This window comes from Saccostrea cucullata, unplaced genomic scaffold (assembly GCF_032062105.1).
Source record: "Saccostrea cucullata isolate Sc308-1 unplaced genomic scaffold, CSIRO_AGI_Scuc_v1 ctg1729, whole genome shotgun sequence".
In the NCBI taxonomy this organism is placed as follows: Eukaryota; Metazoa; Mollusca; class Bivalvia; order Ostreida; family Ostreidae; genus Saccostrea; species Saccostrea cuccullata.
In genome coordinates this window covers 1-14,684 of record NW_026940911.1, presented here as the reverse complement: position 1 = coordinate 14,684, position 14,684 = coordinate 1, and the positions used below count along the sequence as shown (strand labels likewise).

General features: G+C 32.9%; 1 protein-coding gene across 1 annotated transcript in view; it reads right to left on the bottom strand.

Moving 5' to 3' along the window:
• LOC134256644 (DNA-directed RNA polymerase I subunit RPA2-like) overlaps positions 1 to 6,586 on the bottom strand; it is a 37,145-nt gene extending 30,559 nt beyond the window's left edge. The window contains exons 1-5 of the mRNA XM_062739326.1: positions 6,429 to 6,586; positions 2,305 to 2,382; positions 1,940 to 1,999; positions 908 to 982; positions 396 to 515 (exon numbers count right to left, since the gene is read on the bottom strand). Of these exons, the coding sequence (XP_062595310.1) occupies positions 396 to 515; positions 908 to 982; positions 1,940 to 1,999; positions 2,305 to 2,382; positions 6,429 to 6,509 (414 nt within the window). The 5' untranslated portion in view covers positions 6,510 to 6,586. The remainder of the gene's footprint in view (positions 1 to 395; positions 516 to 907; positions 983 to 1,939; positions 2,000 to 2,304; positions 2,383 to 6,428) is intronic.
• Between the last annotated feature and the right edge of the window lie 8,098 nt (positions 6,587 to 14,684).

Here is a 14,684-nt window from a genome sequence, read left to right as displayed (position 1 = left end):
GGATGCTTCCATATAAGTTTCAGCTTTTCTGGCCCAGTGGTTCTTGAGAAGAAGATTTTTTAATGATCCCACCCTATTTTTGTCTTTTTCTTGATTATCTCCCCTTGTGAAGGGACTTGGCCCTTCATTTTAACAATTTAAATTCCCCTTCAACCAAGGATGCTTTGTACTAAGTTTGGTCAAAATTGGCCCAGTGGTTCTTAAGAAGAAGTCGAAAATGTGAAAAGTTTACGGACGGACAGACGGACAGTTAGACGGACAGATGACGGACAAAATGTGATCAGAAAAGCTCACTTGAGCCTTCGGTTCAGGTGAGATAATAAAACTGGTACTCATGTACATTTTACAGTGTATTCCTAGTTGTATAAAGTCAAACTGTACATTTAGACTCTGACCTTGACCATCACTGGGACGTCCGCGATCTTTCTCTCCACCGTGTCCTGGACTCGTCCATTCAGCTTCCATAGCATACCAATGTTAAGGCTCCCTAAGTAGGAGGTGCCTCGCTCTCGACACTGAAATTATCAGACACCACACTGAAGTATTTAGAAAAATAATCACTCAGGCTCACTAAGTAGGGGGTGCCTCTCTCTCGACACTGAAATTATCAGACACCACACTGAAGTATTGATAAATAATCACACAGACTCCCTAAGTAGGAGGTGCCTCTCTCCCGACACTGAAATTACCCAAAGATGAACATCTACAGTGTACAGGTATAAGAATATAAAAGTTTTTTTTTTCTTTGATGACAGTCTTTCTCTATTAAAATATATATAACCATTCATTTTCATTTATATCTATCATTCTTTATGGAAGACTAATTAACTTAAATTCTGATCTTTATTTTTTACATAAGAATAATTCTGAGATCAAATAAGAATGGTTGTGTGCATCAGAAACCAACCTCCGCTGGGTAGACTTTTAACGTCTGAGCAAATTTGTTGCCAGAATCCACTGTTGGACACGATATTGTGGCATCCTACCAAAATAAATGTTATATGTATTAAAATCATGCCATATTATACTTTTTACATTACATAAATGTAAAAAAAACCAGAAGTCTCTGTCGAGACTGTAGCTCTACTGGTTTGTACTTATAACAAAGGATGAGAAAAGAAGCCATTGCCATCAGACCAAAACTGTAGGATGACTAGCGTTTTAAAGGAATTTCAAAGAAAATTCAATTTTGAGTAACCATGGCAACATCGTTCATCGAAAGTAAAATCCAATGCACTATTTTATATATCTTAGTATAGTCTACTTGTGTGCCAGGTAATATTGAAATCAAATCAAAACTGTAGGAGGAGTAGCATTTTAAAGGAATTTCAAAGAAAATTCTATTATTAGTAACCATGGCAACACTGTTCATCGAAATCAAAAACCAATGCACTATTTAATGTATCTTAGTATAGTCTACTTGTGTGCCAAGTAATATTGAAATCAAATCAAAACTGTAGGAGGAGTAGCATTTTAAAGGAATTTCAAAGAAAATTCTATTTTTAGTAACCATGGCAACACCGTTCATCGAAATCAAAAACCGATGCACTATTTTATGTATCTTAGTGTAGTCTACTTGTGTGCCAAGTAATATGGAAATCAAATCAAAACTGTAGGAGGAGTAGCGTTTTAAAGGAATTTCAAAGAAAATTCTATTTTTAGTAACCATAGCAACACCGTTCATCGAAATCAAAAACCGATGCACTATTTTATGTATCTTAGTGTAGTCTACTTGTGTGCCAAGTTATATTGAAACCAGACCAAAACTGTAGGAGGAGTAGCGTTTTGAAAAATTGTTTACAGACGGACAGACAGACAGACGGACGGACGACGGACACCTTACTATCGCATAAGCTCTTCTGGTCTCTGACCAGTAGAGCTAAAAATCAGAAGAATAATGCAACCCATCCCCATCCACCCTGTTTTATCAAAATCTTACCAGCATTTTAAGTGTGACCCGGTCTCCATTTGGCAAGGCAAACTCCACAAGTGGAATCGTCTAAAATGAGAAAATTTTTATTTCTGTATTTTTAAATAATGTCAAAGATAAATATGCAAACTGAAAAAAACGTATGGAGAACATCTTGCTGTATGCACAGTACTTTAATTACTAATTACTTTAATTAATATGTGTACTAATATTCAGGAATATGTAAAGTCTTCACTTTCGTATGTAACATTTATTTCTGCAATATGCAAAACTATGTATTTTCTAACCTTCTCATCATAAAAAGCTTGTGTATCCATCTTTATATTAAAATGAGCCAAATACATAATTAATGAGATAAAGGAATTCATACATACCTGTACTGCTCTAGTTAATCCCCCATGTACCAGAGCATTGAATGAATCTATGTGGGGTTTTGTTAGGTCTTGAAGTGGCTGAAGTTTAAATAAAACAATTTCAGTACACATCATGTACAAGCTGGGCTATCAAAAAGTTCGTGGACTAGCGCCATCAAATTAAAACTGCATTTGACACATCAATGAATTTTAAAATATTTAGTTATCATCATTTTTTCTATCTATAGAATAAACCACAAATCATAAATGTTATTTTTAAATAAGTTAGTAAAGTTTTTGTAAGCAATGGTATGTCCAGGCAGGGCAACCTCCAAAGCAACGTTTTTTCGGCCTAAGTGTAACTAGGGCTAATTGTAACGGAGACCGTTACAGATGTTCCCCAAACGCTCCCCAACTCCCTTTTGGTGCCATATTCCCTGTAAGCTCTATTAAATAAGACATACTTTATGCAATTTAGACTTAAACATCGTTTTTCCAGAAGAATACAATATATATTTAAATTTTAGCATTGCACGCGTGCTCATCTGAATGCATGTGCGTAATGACCATATCATCTTGTCTACACTATCTATGTATTTTGATATACTTTATTTCAAAGCATTTAATCCAAAAGTATTAAAAATATACTTTCAAACGTATTTTTAATTCTACTCATTTCCCGTGCACGCACGTGCAAGCATGTGCATGATGACCATACCGTCTTGTAGGAGTTTATTATGTCTATCTATATTCTAAATCCCATCCTGTCTGGTTGGAAAACAAGGAAGTTATAACCATTTTAAGTTTAAGCCAATCAGATTGCAGCACACGTGCATGCGCGTATTCTCATGACAATTCTTATATATCATATATTGTAGGACATCCTAAAGTATGCCTATGTTTTAAATTTCATAGCATTTAGTCAAAAAACAAAAAAGATATTGAAATTTTTGTTTCAGCCAATCACAGCAAAGAGCACGTGCACGCACTTGCATGCATGTGCATGTGGACCATACCTTCTTGTAAGAGTCCATTATGTCTGTCTATGTTCTAAATCCCATCCTGTTTTTATGGAAATCAAAGGACTTATAGCCATTTAAAGTTTAAGCCAATCAGATTGCAGTGCACGTGCATGCACATGTTTTCATGACAATTGTTACATATCATATTGTAGGACATCCTAAAGTATGCATGTATTTTAAATTTCATTGCATTTCGTCAAAAAACAGTTAAGATATTGAGATATTTGTTTCAGCCAATCAGAGAGAAGCGCACGTGCATGCGCGTGAGTTCGTGCTAATTTGACACTGTCATATAAAATACACTATTAATATATCCTTACATAATGAGTTTCAAAGAATTTCATCAAAAAATGTAAAAGTTATGGCTATATTAAATATATCAGTCATTTCACGTGTTGCACGTGCGCGCTCTGGCAAGCACGTGCGCGCAAAATGACCTTGATTCTGCAAATCTACTTAACATGTCTACTTACCCTAAGAAGATTTTACCTACATCAGATGAACAGTTTACAAGATCATTCGCGGACAAATAAGTACCCAGGAAGAAGAAAAATAATAATAAGAAACAGAGTAAAAACAATATGTTCCCCAACTTCGTTTGGGGAACATAACTAAGATAAACTATTTTGATCTGAACATTTGACATCCAAAAATCCTGTTAATTCAGATATATGCTGGGACACTATTGTTCAATAAAATTTGGAATTTTTACCTCATTCTGGAAGTTCTATGAAATTTTACTTTAAAGTTTACATGGAATAGCCAAACAAATATTACCTTGAAAATGGCGTTAAAAGGGGGGAGGGGTTTCATTTTCCAACATTCTATAAAGTTTTGTCCCTGGAAAAACTGTTATAAAACTGGAAATGTTTAAACTGGCTATGGAGAAAAAAATTGCATCCAGATTACATGTTTTTAATGCCAAAATAGATTCAGAGAGAAAAGGGATGCAAAATTAATGTTGAATTGTTATCAAGGTTCGAAAAATCTATCACGTCAAATAATGAGGTTTATCATGTGTTAGCTATATTGAAGTCCAAAAAACAAAATATGCTGGCACAATCAAGCGTAGATCTCTCCCAATGTATAAATCCATTTGCAATGATATATGCATTGAAAGCTGCTGTTCACTGATGACATTGTTAAATCATAAAAACAAGACGGGTTGAAGTCCTTACTCAGCTCAAGGGATTCTCATCAAAATAAGTGCACGAGATAGAAGAAGCGGACATTGAAAAATGATGTTGTCTGACATCATGAAACTAAGCGGTGCTGGCGCCAGGTGATCAAATGATGTCGTTTTTGTTTTATAATAATTTGGGAAATAATGAACATATCAAGCTAAAATTTCAACTTTTCTTTATTTTTTGTTGTTTTATGTTCCTTATAAATTTTGTATGCTCAGACAACATAGTACAGTTAATTCTCGATAAACCATCACCTTTTGTAATTTAGAAAACATGGCGGTATAACAATTTTGTAGATGAATTGAATTTTCCATCTTTTAGGAAAGAAGAAGTTACTGTTCTTAGAAATACCATTTAGCATTTCTATTCTTATTATTACATGTACATGTATAATATAAAAACATATTTCTAAATTTGAAATACTTTTTTTATGTACCATTTCGCTAAAACAAAATGTGCAGTTATGAAATAAAGACAAGTACATGTGTTTGCATGTAAATGTGCATGTCTGATATTGAAAAAAAAAACCATGTTGCATCTATCATCATTGATCATCGTGATATATTGCCGATGGTATGTACATGTAAAATGAATTCTTGAATAAATTCATTGTTTATGGCATCATTGTTAATGTTGATCATCAAAATAATATCGTTATCGGTGTACTTAAACAACGACCGCTTTCGTGGCAAAGCCGTGACTAAATGATTTTTATTAAACAGGAAACAAAATCATTGTAAAGGTTCATATTGACATTATTGTTTATTTAATTCTTATTTAATTGCATGTACCTTGTCTGGCTTTAATGCATGCTTTACAACAGGGATATCGTCAACCAATTAGCCGCAGTTCTCCGACCACATGCACCTGTGGCGGTTTATCGAGAAAATTGACACTTAAAAATGGATGTTTGTTATGAAAACAGGGTGGCGGATGGCGGTATGCTACTCTGGCGTTATAAAGAGAATTTTATATAGCAGGAAAAACGTTCTTTGGAAATCATGGTGGTATTGCGAAAATGGCGATGAATCGAATGGCGATAATTCGAGAATTGACTGTACTAATTTTATAGCCTCAGTCAACGAACTTTTTGATAACCCCTCGTACATGTATTATCAATTTCTTTCAAAAATGACAAGTTTCACTTGCGCTGTAAGGTATAGCAATAACATCTTGGTGAAGAGAACATGAGGATTACTGGCATATACTGTCAATTGATTCATAAGAAACTGTTTCTGAGTAACCTTTGGACATGACTCATAAATAACTTGGTTCTCAAAGTGACTACAAAAGTTCACATAAAAATTAGCTGCAGAACTGTAGCGTTATAGTTTTATATACTGTACATGCACTTGTCTTCAGCCATAACGCTACAGATCCCGTAATGCAAAAAATGTGCAATTTACAGCACGATTTTTTTCCCACTGTTTGGTAGAATATTTCTCCACTTTCCCTCATTAGTAAATCATCTACCTTTCACTCCCTATAATTCTAGACACATTATTTAACCAATCTGTATATTTTATCCATCTCCCAACCCTTTAATCATTTCTACAAGCGATACAAAAGCTTGATTTGAATTGTCTGATGGATTGCAGAAAATTCAAATTCAAGCGAGTTTATTGCTTGTAGAGACGGATTTAAAGGTTTGTGATCATGAAATGTGTATCAAAATAGTAAAAAGTTGCACTGAAGTATATTTAAAATCTTATGGGGTAATTCTAGCTACGTAGCTAAACTTACTGACTGTAGGCCATTGAACCTGTCTTATTTTCTTTAGAGAAGTCAAGGAAGTAGGCGAAAGCCTTCCACTTCTCTAAAGAGAATAAACCTGTCTGTGTCTAAAATCACCCTGACATCTTCTCTCGTCAGATAAAATCCATGGACGATGAAGTGGACAGCGACTTTTCTTCGCTGAAATGAATGTCACACCTACCTGATGTTGTTTAGGATTTAATCTTCCATATTTCTTCCCTGTTAAGTTCTTCAGAGAAGGTTCTCTCAAGTCTGTTGACATTTTGACTCCCGCACGTGTATTTTTCTAAATCATAATCTAATGGTAACTTATTTGTCTCTCGATAATGTCGCACATTTCAAACGTTTTAGCGATGCTGTTTTACTTAATCCTAGATACTAAAACTGTTCAGCGAAAAATGTTGTTTTCCGGATAAGTAAGTCATAACGCTTTATGAAAGTATGAAAACACATAAAAGATATTAAACCAAGAATAAATCACATTTTTAAAAAACTTGTTTCTAAATTTGTTTGAATGCCTTTTCCTTATTGGAATACATAGTGGGAATTTTCAAAAGAAAGAGGGCGTATAAGGCGTGGACAATCCCCCGCTCTGAGACAATATGTTTCTCATTTTTCAAAATTCAAGGAAAAGTTATATTTTTCTAAAATTATGTTCTCAAAAATGTCATCTTCAAAATATTTAATTAATTTTTTTTACTGAACGACTTATCATTTGACAATCTTTTCTCAAAAGTTGACAGTTAAGCATATTTAGTGGAAAATGGTTTTGAAAATGGGTTTACTATATACATGTAGAGCTATAAAAATGAATTTTGAACATGAATGGGTCAAGTCTCCATTCTTCGTTAATGCTTAAATGATGGAAAGGTAAATGTGAAATCTATTTCATTTGTCAAAAAAAAAAATGGAATCTGAACCCATTCTATATGAAAAACGAAAATTTCTGAAAAAATGTATGCTTCAACAAACCCGTTCATTTAAATCACACCGACAGACGTTGATAATGCATACTTTGTAGCGTAGTGGTTGAAGCGGTCAGTCTTGGACCAAACCCTGCACTATGGAAAGAGTTCAAATCATACGCGAAGCTCTTTCTTTTTTTGTTTTCACATATCTTAAAAACGAGTGAAAAATAAATTATTAATAGAATATTAAAACAATGAAATACAGAATTAAATATGTAAAAGATGATATAAACTATCTAATTTTGAAAAAATATAACTTTTAGAATTGAGAAATGTCTTTTCTCAGAGCGGGGGATTGTCCTCGCCTTGTACGCCTCCATTCTTTCTTATCTTTCACAGACCATTTTCTGTAGTATAAAACATTAAATATTGCAGACACCGCTCTCTCTGTCTCTCTCTCTCTTAGCTGATCCAAAAAGGGGTTCAACCCCTTAACCCCGGTGCCCCTCTAAATAGATCCGCCAACTGGTTTCCTGATCAGTTCTGTATGGAAAGAAGAACCTGGTTTCACACGTGTACTGTTTTTTCTCTCTTTTATTTACACGTGTACTGTTGTCGGAATATGTATGTGTAATATATTATATAGCGTCTGTGTAGTATACTCTTTAAAAATTACTCAGCTCTTATGGATAATAAAGCTGCTTTTCTTAGTTGAAATAAAAAAGAAATCTGCCCGACTTCGAAAATTCTACTTCCTGCGGAGGGGGGGGGCTCATAAAAGCAGGTTAAAATAATTATTTTAAATATATATTCTCATAACAAAAGAGCTTTCTACGCAGTTATAAGTGTAATGTAAAGATATCTATCGTCTGTATAGCTATCCCAATAGTCTGTCCTAATAATAATACATGTACGTTTCAATAATTTGATATAAACTGATAATTATAATTTTGACTTGTCTTTTAAATAGAAACGATCGAATCGCTTACACAAAGTTCAAACAACAATTGTGATTGGTATGAGATTACATATGTAATTGAAGGTAAGATATTTTGTATTTCACTCCAGACAGACAACCAAAGAAAAAACCCAGACAATATGATTTTCCACGTCTTCATCAAAATATAATACTAGTATACAGGTCTCATTTCATATCCTCTTTATTTCTTACATTTTTTCATTCATATTTACCTCACCAAACGAGTAGGAAGTTAAAATATTTCTTGATTGCTTTAAACTTTTTTCATACAACCCTATTTTTATAAATCCTTATAAAAAAATGTTATCAAATAATTATAATATCATATATAGCAAACAAACAAAATTTACACACAAAATATCGATGTATGGATATCGATATGGAGGAATCCTTTATGGAAATAAAAGACTGTACTTTTGTGTCATACTAGTTTAGAGACTATACACTAATCGACTTATAGAGTTCATCAACGTCTTTGACACAAATGTTCAGTGTGACACACTTCTACATAAAATGAGATAAAGCAGTAATCCCCACGTGATGTCTATGGAGAAATAGTATTGTCATATTGGCAAAAAATTTCAAAAGAAAAAAAAAGTTTACTGCCATATTCTTCGTAAGCTATGTAGGCGTTTAAATAATACACAATTTTAATTATGTATTTCTTGCCTACATAAAGCATTTGAAAATTAAAAAAAAAAATAAATAAAAATAAAAGAAAATAGAAGAAAACAAACTAAAATAAATATAACATATTTACTAACTTTTGTGACACAGGTACTTGTGGACAGGATCCCCCCCCCCCCCTGGTCAAAATATTTTTTTTTCTCATGAATTATGTTTCTAGTACTTATTTACATTGTGTTCCATATGAAAAATCCAAAAAATAGCATAGAATTAACGATTTACTAAAAAAGTCATACCCCTGGTATTTTTGACCAGGGGTGTATGGGGGGGGGGGGTGTTCCTGTCCACAAGTACCTGTGTTTTGTGATATACAGATTGAATTAGAAGCTTCCGGGTTTACATATGCAAGTCAATATTTATATGCATACTTTCAAAAGCCTAAACTCTACTTTTCAAATACAGAAATTATAATTTATTTCACGTACAGAAAATTAAGCCCTTTTAACTCACCAATTTTAATAATATTCACTATGTTAAAAATCATAATTTTTATTTGATAGTATTCATGTGAATAAATTAACCAGGGACAAATTTTATCAATTGAGAAAAAAAATTCTCTAGCTTGAAAAATTGCACCAACTCTCCACCTTAAATATTGTTCATATTATAATTGTGATAATCATCTCACTTAGTAGTACTTAGCGAAAAAAAGGTGAGTATACTCTCTCTCTCTCGTTAACTGCTATTTAAGTTGGCAATCTATTCATACTTTCTATATGCTAATCCATAGAAGCCAAAAATGTCTTTGTTCAAATTTTCAACAAACCCTTTCAAATCTAATGTGTAAAAAAGAAGATTTTAAAGCGCCAAGACTGTATTTCTTCCTATGGTTTTTAAAGTACCAAAACATATATACATTTAATTTAACATTTCAAAGATATATAGTTACATGATTCCATCTGAAAATGCATGTAATGCTTGCATATATTATCTTGATTATGCATGAGTATATTCATGCAATGTTTGCAAGCGAATATATTTATCAATTCGATTATATAACATGTATAGTGGCAATTAAATTGTCAAGGTCTGTGACGTCCCATTGGACTATGGACTATTATGCTATCTGTTATAATGATGTTATCATTCGATTGATGTGAAAAAAAATACGTACAAACGTACATTATTACTAGTATATGGAACTGATTTATACATGTATCATTACACCAGTTTTAGCTGCAGATCTGTAGCGTTATGGTTTTAGAAATTACATATTTGTCTTTGACCAGAACGTTACAGATCTCGAAATGCAAAAAAGGTGCAATTTACGGCGCAATATTTTTTGCGCACTTTTGGGGAGAATTTCTCCACTTTCCAGCATCGGTCAATCAATTACCTTTCACTCCCTAATTCTAGACACATTCTGTAGCCAATATGTATATTTTATCCACCTCCCAACCATTTATAGCTGTCTCAACAGGCAATAAACTCGCTTGAAGTTAATTTTCAGCAATCTAACAAATAATTATAATCAAGCGAGTTTATCACTTGTAGAGACGACTATAAAGGGTTGGGAGATGGATAAAATATACAGATTAGTTAGATATAATGTGCCTAGAATTTGGGCTTGAAAGGTAGTTATTGACCGATGCTGGAAGAGGAAAAATTCTCACCAGAAGTGCGCAAAAAAATATTGCGCCGTAAATTGCACCTTTTTTGCATTACGAGATCTGTAGCGTTATGGTCAAAGACAAATATATTAAAACATAACGCTACACATCTGCAGCTACACCAGTTTAAGGGTGGTTCCAGGGTTCCAGGGTGCTTGAATTAAGGGGGATGTACGGCAACCTTTAGTGCAGTGAGAAAGAAATGTAAACATTTCTTCTAATGGCTAAAATACATTATATTTTGATCAAATTTTAAGTCTTTATGATAAAGATACAATAAATATGCATAACTGAATGCATGTTGTGCATATATAATCTATACTTTTGCAGAAAAATGCTTTTGAAATGCTACTTAGAACTGCGCAGCTACAGAATTCAGCAAAGCCTTAAAAAATCCAAAAAAATATGCAAACTGTGCATTAATGTTCTCTCTACAACCATTTGTTGAGAAAATGTCTAAATTTTGCACTTTTTAATGATAATTTCAAGTTCAAAACAAGGTACCGTTGTCTTCAAAAAGAGTGCAAAGAACCATGAAAGTAGTTCATGGATAGCAGCACGTGGTCTATTTTTAGCACAGAAATTTGTTTTCCAGACCTCTTCTTAAAATGGAAGGACATAACAATCTTAAATGTAGAAGAGAATTACAGTTGCAAAATATTTCAAATATTACGAAGACTTTTAAAAGAGGAAAGGTGTTATAGTGTGGCTTGAAGTAATTTATTTAGTATTATTATCGAACAGTTGTTAAATAGTGTCCGTATTGCTATAAAAAAAATCTTAAACTCTTTGACTCCAGGTAAAGAAAACTGAGCACCATCAAAGTTAAAAATTAAGAGTTTGTAAGTTTGCCATAGATAACTTATATTATCTATCAAAATTTTAATTATCACCAATGAAACACAAAGAAATAAGACACATATAATCGATATGAATGACCTTATTTAATACTTACTAGTACCAGGGGTGATCAAAAAGTTCGAACTATCTCTATATCTACAAAACCACAATTCAGATTAGAAACATAGCCAAACACAAGTTCTATAAATAGCATATGCTGAAGTCTTGCTCCTTGTTTGTTATGTCACAATCTGAAAATGACGTCATGCATGTACTTGTGACGAAAATTCTATTTGCCCATATTGTCAAAATTAAAATTTTACAAAGTAAAGAAAAAAAAAATCAACATAATTAAAAAATTTATACGATCTTTAAAATGACGGTTGGTGGTCCTCCCAACTTAGGGAAAAATTACTGGGTCCGTATTTATAGGTGAGAAAGAAATTCCTAAAAAAATTTAAACATAATTGTTGACGGAAGAAAAAGAAAAAAATATCGTGTAATGGGATGTAAAAAAAATGAGTCGGGCCATTTCCAGGCAGTAGATCGGGAGAGAGGGCAACCAAAAAAATTTTTATAACAAGTGGTCTTATAAGGCTAGTACATATTCCATCACGTACTTAGTAATGCAAAATCTTTTAATCTTTTGCACTATTTTGAAAAACAAACATAGGATTTTCGGGGAGGGGGGGGGGGCTCTCATTTTTTTTGCGATGATATAGACATAGCATATGCAATGGACCTTTCTTTGCAAACATTGTACTCGCTTCTAAATTTCAAAGAAACAACTCAATATATTTTATCAAGCTTCGTATGATCAATGAGCGAGAGCTTACAACGTTGTCAACATAATGAGACATGATGCATTTTTATGTCCAAACATTAAACCATACAATGTGTTGGTCATTGCAAACAATCTAGCTATTTATGTGAGGTGCCTGAAGGAAATCCTATAACTGCATATTTTTTCTGTCTAACTTCTAAACAAAATATACATATGTACCAATTTAAGAATGTAAGACATGTAATTACAATTTATTTTTCATGCACCGCATATTGTTTAACATTTTCAAATTAAATGCTAAGCATCCTCCTTGCAGTGCCCCATTTGAAAATAACTTCTATCGCCACAGAAAAAAGACCCGTCGTAAACACATATGTTTAGGACATTTTTATCTTTTTTTTTTCTTGAGTTTTAAAGACACCAACAAATTATCAAGAATTGTTCCATGAAAAATTAAATATAATCATGGTAATAATCGGATATATCCACAGCAGATATATGCACATGCCAACCACGTGCTCAGTGGAATAATTTTAACGAGGAAACTCGAACTGTAAACAGAACAGTTTTTCCCGATTTGCTGGAGTGGGGTTAAAATCGCCTTTTTCATTAATCAGATGATGCGATGCAACAAATAAAAGTAGTAAGTAATATAACCTAATGATTATTACTGAGTAATTTCTTGTCTTGATGTTATTATGGTCGCATTTATTCTAAAATCAATGTTATTCGAACTCTGTGTGACAGAGGAATGGCGGACGAAATAAACACATGGCCTCAGGAAGACACCCATAAGAAAAATCAAATTTTCAAGAATTATGGATAATGACAAGAAAAAAGCGAAACAAATGGTTGTAGCCATATTATCAATGAATCAAACTAACACCATTTTCAATGCATTTATCATCTCGTAAATGCTGTAGCTGTGCAGTTCTAACATGATTAATTTCCTCCTAATTAAAACAAGATAAACTTATTTGTTAACTAATTTTGGTCTCTAACAGTAGGTAATTAGTGCATTAGCACTTTGAGTAACTTTGGGCTAGTTTAGTAGAGTATTAAGCGTATTCTTGGTATTTCTTATTTTACACCAGACTAGATCCAAAATGGCTTGTACATCCCCCTTAATGGGGTGTTGCTAAAACGCGGAACGGAAAACGGAACGGAAAGCGGAACGGAACGGAAAACGGAAAATATTATTTGAGATTAAATCATTTAAAATATATAAATTTCTCAGAAACGATATGTTTTATACATATTTAATCCCTCCTTAATGAATACAAGTTTATTTTATCATTTTAAGTTTGTTAACAGACGAAGTGTTGGAGGTTTCAATGATCATTTCTATAGTATAAAGATTATGTCTGAAAAACATGGGGGTGCAATATTTGTTATCTAAATGAATCATGGTAATTGGTAAGACAAATAAAATGAAAGAAAAAAAACTTCTATAATAAGATTACTATTAGAACACCCCGGATAAACACTTCCATTGTAAAACTGGTAGTTAAATTTTTATACCAAATAGAGTCGCTTTTTTGGGGGGCTATCAATTAAAACCCTGGATAGATTAAAGTTGTAAATCTAAATTGTTGTTAAACTATATATCGTCCTTACGTTGAATGAATTACTCGTAGTTTTTTCTCCTTCCGCCTATTTCAAGACAATTAAGATTTTTTTGGTTTATAAATTATTGTAACCATTCTAAAAAAATGATTTGAACGAAACGTTTGACAGATGGATACTACATGTAGTTAGTTCATATATAACACAGGAATACATTCATTGACCATCGCATGTACATGTTATGAAGGGTGTATGATTAACGAATATATCATATTTTACTTTAATTTTTCATTAAATATGACTTTAATATATCAGGAATATTGCTCTTTATGTCTTATTCATATCGAATCAAACTTCTTTGCTTGACATTTCTTTTCCGTTTTCCGTTCCGTTCCGCTTTCCGTTCCGTTTTCCGTTCCGCGTTTTAGCAACACCCCCCTTAATGAACTCTATATCTAGAACTGAAAGATAGGGCGCAGATTCCCTGACACCCCATATCCGCCACTCCCCGTGTGTTTTCTAACATGTATTCTTTTGTATTCAAAAGTTATCTTATGAATAATTAGTTTTTATTAAAACATAAATATGTCAACAAAGGATCACTTCATTATAAATAGGGATCTGACCTATAGGACCGGGCTTGGTTTTATTCTCTACAAAAAGCTTGTCGATTTCCGTTCTGATTAATGACATTAGGCCGAATACATATAACAATTTGTTTTTCCTAAATCTTTATTTCAGTGAGTAGAGATAGGAGGAACCCTTTTTATTGATTTTCTGAGTTTGTTATCTCCAAATGTTATAATTGATATTTGTCTTTACTTCTCATTGTGCATAAAGGTAATGTCTACTGCCTCTGAAATTCTGTTCTTAATGTCTAGGCTATTTATCCGTAGATATAATAAAAACTTGTCTTTAATGTGTGCAAATTATAAAGGCCTACATGAAATCCAAGTGAGTGCATTTACTGAAATATGAAGCCAAAATCAATGTGATTAAATCTTAAGGAGATAACAACAATTGAAATTCATCGCAGCTCAATGCTGCCAGGAATACCTGTATT